This window comes from Hevea brasiliensis, chromosome 5 (assembly GCF_030052815.1).
Source record: "Hevea brasiliensis isolate MT/VB/25A 57/8 chromosome 5, ASM3005281v1, whole genome shotgun sequence".
In the NCBI taxonomy this organism is placed as follows: domain Eukaryota; kingdom Viridiplantae; phylum Streptophyta; class Magnoliopsida; order Malpighiales; family Euphorbiaceae; genus Hevea; species Hevea brasiliensis.
Window position 1 is genome coordinate 7,146,029 of NC_079497.1, and position 4,594 is coordinate 7,150,622.

At 33.7% G+C, this 4,594-nt stretch overlaps 1 protein-coding gene across 6 annotated transcripts; it reads right to left on the reverse strand.

Moving 5' to 3' along the window:
- Positions 1-301: 301 nt before the first annotated feature.
- Positions 302-3,823, reverse strand: LOC110656756 (uncharacterized). 6 transcript variants are annotated; one of them, XR_002495190.2, is made up of 3 exons: positions 3,137-3,308; positions 1,661-3,047; positions 302-1,559 (listed from the first exon to the last, which is right to left on the reverse strand). XR_002495190.2 is itself a non-coding variant. In XM_021813682.2 (3 exons), exon 3 carries the CDS (start codon positions 2,964-2,966, stop codon positions 2,067-2,069), a length of 900 nt encoding a protein of 299 aa, XP_021669374.2. In that variant the 5' UTR covers positions 2,967-3,047; positions 3,137-3,219; positions 3,480-3,823; the 3' UTR covers positions 302-2,066. The 6 variants fall into 6 exon arrangements, 4 of the variants coding, with proteins under 4 accessions (XP_021669374.2, XP_021669375.2, XP_021669376.2 ...); XR_009148787.1 differs by having other exon boundaries at positions 302-657; positions 1,387-3,047; XM_021813682.2 differs by adding an exon at positions 3,480-3,823 and having other exon boundaries at positions 302-3,047; positions 3,137-3,219.
- Between the last annotated feature and the right edge of the window lie 771 nt (positions 3,824-4,594).

Consider the following 4,594-nt stretch of genomic DNA (forward strand, 5'->3'; position numbering starts at 1 on the left):
CACTGTCATACCTGGTTTTCTTATCACTTGGCCAACAAGAACAAGGGGTTGCGGCTCTTAAATGAACTTAAATCCAATCCAGAAATTCCAACAAATGCCATATAAAATGTTTGTATTTTTAAGTTCTCCAAACAGGATTACATCTGCACAATATATTAGCTGGTTGGCTCAAAGCAAAGAATTTCAGAGGCCAGCAATAGTTAAAACATCCCAATCCCTGCTCCGAGCTTTTCAACTTATAACCTGCTATGCAGCATGGCACTGCCAGACATATCATCTATGCATTAAGAAAATATATGCATGAGGTCACAAATTTAACTTCATAATTCATAAATTACAATGTCAAAGATTGTCAGGTAGAAAGTCAAATTTAGAATTAGATACTCAAATCAGTATCTAAACAAGCGAACGTATATATGACTCAACATTCAACAACAAACATTATCACCTGTCCTTGACAGCAAGCTATTAGCTGAGATTCCTGTATATCATCTTTGGCATTATCTAAGAATTTATGAGGCTCAGAACAGCAAGATCTAAGCATACGTGTATCAACCACAACTGCAATCACTTGACGGCAAGCTGCCAACTGAGATTCCAACATATTGTCCTTTACTGTACTAGAACCAATTCTGATAGATAACAGAGTTTTAAATTCTGCGTAAAAGATTTCACAACTTAAATGAACACAATAGACAGGACAACAGTGACTATAAATGGGCTTAGAAATATAGCAAAATCTAACACCTTGTTAGGGTGTTCAATTTTGAAACTCCAAGTTATTGGACAATGAGGCTTGATAAGCCTCACATACAACTATCGTGGGGACCGTTTCAGAAGATGATAAACCTAAGCAGAAACACACACACACATTATATGTGCATTTGTTTAACATAAATATCATCCTTAAAACATAAATGGTCTGATAATTAGAAGGTAGCCACAAAACTTGATATAAGACTGGCAAATTCAATAAACCAGCAATGAAATATTATTTGCGTGGATGAAGAAAATAAACTAGGGAAAATTAATATAACTGCAAAGGCTAAAGTAGTAAGAGAACACACTTACATCCACTGCAGAACTAATACAGAGTCAAAAGCTACATCAGATCCTAGACAACGAATCAGGCGGACATATCAGCATATAGTAAACTATGTTGTCATGGATATTCATCTTTGAGTAGAACATTCTAGTATTAGGAGACGCATAAGCCCAGAATCAGGCTAGGCTGTCTATAAGAGATGGCTAATTGAGTATAGTATATAACATATCCATGATAGTTTCATGGATACTACTCAGCAATGTGATGATGATAATAATAATAATAATAATAATAATAATAATAATAATAATAATAATAATAATGAGGTCAGAATTTCATACCAATATCCATCAATGGCAGAATTTACATGACCATATTGGATCATTCACATATTTTTAAGTGCCCATGCAACATTATAGTAAGATAAGATCATTTATCTCATATGAACTGGATGTCTGGAAGCATGCTGTGATCTTGAAATTTTCTTCCTCAACAAGATGCAATAAATGGGCACCTGCAACACAAAGGCATGAATCAAAATTCCCAACAAATGGTAAATCAACAAGAAGCAACGTTGGCATTAATTGAAATATCTCTAGGAAAAGCAGCACATACTTGTGAGTTGTGACTAAGACAAAGCATGCAAAGATTGATCGTAAGGGAGAATTCAACTCAAAAGCCAATGACCCAGGGTGTCCTAAATGCTGCACTTCACACAAACAAACTCAAACCTCAAATTAAAAAAAAAAAAAAAGAAGGTTCAACCATGAATTTAATTATTCTGTTGACAGTGGATTTTAATAGAAGAAGAAATAGAAAAAAAAAATAAAGGAACATTTTGGAAAGGACATACAGCCAACTGAAACATGAAATTGTATCAATTTAATTACTCAAGTAACTCAACAGGACCAAAAAGAAGGGGGAAAAACTGTTGAATCAAACTAAGTGTAATCAATCACATAACCGATAAAAATCACAACTCCTAATTTTTCTGTTAGCACTCAAAGAAAATTTTCTGACTCTACTCATTCTTCCAAGCATACAAAATCAGTGAAAAACCAAGATTTTGCGATTTGGAATCCAGAAATCTCTGTGAGAAGGACCATGGCAACACATTGGGATCTGTAAGTGCTTGGCTTGACCATAACTTCTCAGCTGAGAGGCATGTCTTGAACATAAAAACAGCATTTCCAACAGATGTGCCAAAAAGCCAATTATGAACATCCCAAAGAACTTCTACTGCCAACCCATCAACCAATATGGTATGATTCCCTCGGAACTTCCACAGCAACCGTTTCACTTGCATCACAGTCTTGCAATCCACCCGAACCACAAGGCAAGGATCACTGATACCGATTGTGTCACATTCAATCACAAGATCATGAATTTGACCATTGTCGCAAAACTGAGCCTTGGTGCTAAACACCTTCTTGCCAAACACGTGTTCTCTCTTGGAAACAAAAACAGCATTAGAAGGAGTGAGAGTAGCACTAGTTTTTTTGAAAGCTTCTTTTCTCATATCCCCTAGAAGGAGAACCATTTGCCTGTCAACAACAACACCCACATAAAATCCTTCTAACGGTTCAGGCCCAGATCCAAATTTAGCCGATGAAAGGTCCCAATATATATCAATTTTACAAGAATATGCTTCTAAACTCTTGGACCCTTTTCTTTTCGAGAACAACCAGGGTTTAATATCAACCTTGCATAAACAGTGATTAGCGGAATCATCCATTCCAACACTTAGGCCTTGACCCATCAAATTCCTACTCCACGTAATAGTGATCAAGCAAAAGCGACCTCGAATTCGACATTGATACACGCAAGTAACCAAATTCTGCGCATTTTTACTAGTATTTGAAGATGAAGAATCAGCTACTTGCACCCCATTTTCACCAAAGCAAGACGGAAAATCTCTCATTTTTATTACAAAGAACTCCAATTCACTACAGTCAAACTCTCACCTCGGTCTTTCAACAAACACTTGAGCCCAATTTTGCATCTAAAAGTAACAGAATAAAAATGACACAGAAATGAAGTTATAAACAGTGTAAGAACAAAAAGTTAAATAAGCGAAGAAATAGTTCTTACCTGAAAAACCCATCTCAGAAACGCTTCAAAATCTGCAATTCAAGTCTTGATTTTATCCGGGTATGGTCTACACAGATAAATTTCTACAAAAGAAACCATCAATCAATAGCTTATAGAAGGAGCGAGAAGGAAAAACTAAATTGCAGACAAAAATAGAGAATGCAGGTGGCAAAGTAACTGATGAGAGAAGCAGACAAAAAGCATACTCGTTTCACTGTCAATACCATCCCCAACAATAAAATAATAAATAAATAAGTGAAAAAATTTCTAATTTAGACAAACTCATCAGTCATAATAAAAGAAAAAAGGAAAGAAAAATGTACTAGTATGATGTATTCTATACCTCAAGAAAATGACAGGTTAAATGGAGAGGGTAACAAGAAACGGAAAGTATGCTATAGCAACTGGGTATTGCTGGAAAGGCTGGGTTTTGAAGATTACTCCACACTGAGAAAGGAAAAAAAGGGCATCTCTTTCTCTCTGTAGGTAATTCTCAAACTCTCTCTCTCTCTCTCTCTCAGGACCTTCTTTTGAGTGACACGTGTTCAAAGTAAATAGACACACAAACGTTTACAGCAGTCAGAGAGAGAGACAGAAAGCACCTCCCTTGAAACCTCTCCTTTTCATGGAGCAAAATAAACATGGTAAAGACGTATGTTCAATGTATTTACACTAAATTCCTGCCTGTGTCTAAAGGATTAAACAAGAAGAAGAAGAAGATGATGATGGTGATGGTTATGGAAGATGGATCGGTTTGAGGTCCAATTCAAACACAGTTAATGCCATAATTTAATTGCATTTTTATTTTTATGAAATATGCTCTTACTAAGCTCAATTGTAATAATTATTAACAGTTAAATATTAATCATTAATAATTAATTATTTATATATAATAATTTAAAATATAAATATTAATAAAAAATAATTATTAAATTTTGTTTATAATAAAGTGAAATATATTATATAGAAATTTAGATCATTTATAATTTTTTGAAAGAAATATGTTAAAAACAAACATAATATCGTCCACATGGGCGGCTTTCAAGCTGTTGTTGTTTAACATACCAATCACACAACGAGTAAAGGGGTCTGTCTTTTGCCTTTTTTTTTTAATAATTACATATTACATTAATTTTAAAAAAAAAATCATATATTATAATATATTAATATTTAACAAAATAAATATATGTAAAGTCCTGTGATAATAGTTTTTTAAGATAATAATTTAGTTTTTTTATCATTATTAAAACATTATCTCTTCTCTTTTCTTATATTTTATTTATAAAAATTATTTTCATAACTTTTAAGGGTAGAGAGTATTTTATAACGCTCTAATTATAACCACTAGAAGAATTGTTTGCTTTGATTCACCCCATTTTAAATCTTACGGTTTTGTCTCATAAGATACTTAACCCTAGAGTTTTTCTAACTCTCTAAGTCATTCCACCAAAATACGGC

Bases quoted from the DNA above. Each gene is read 5' to 3' on its own strand.
- LOC110656756 (XM_021813682.2), bottom strand. From the start codon at position 2,966: ATGAGAGATTTTCCGTCTTGCTTTGGTGAAAATGGGGTGCAAGTAGCT.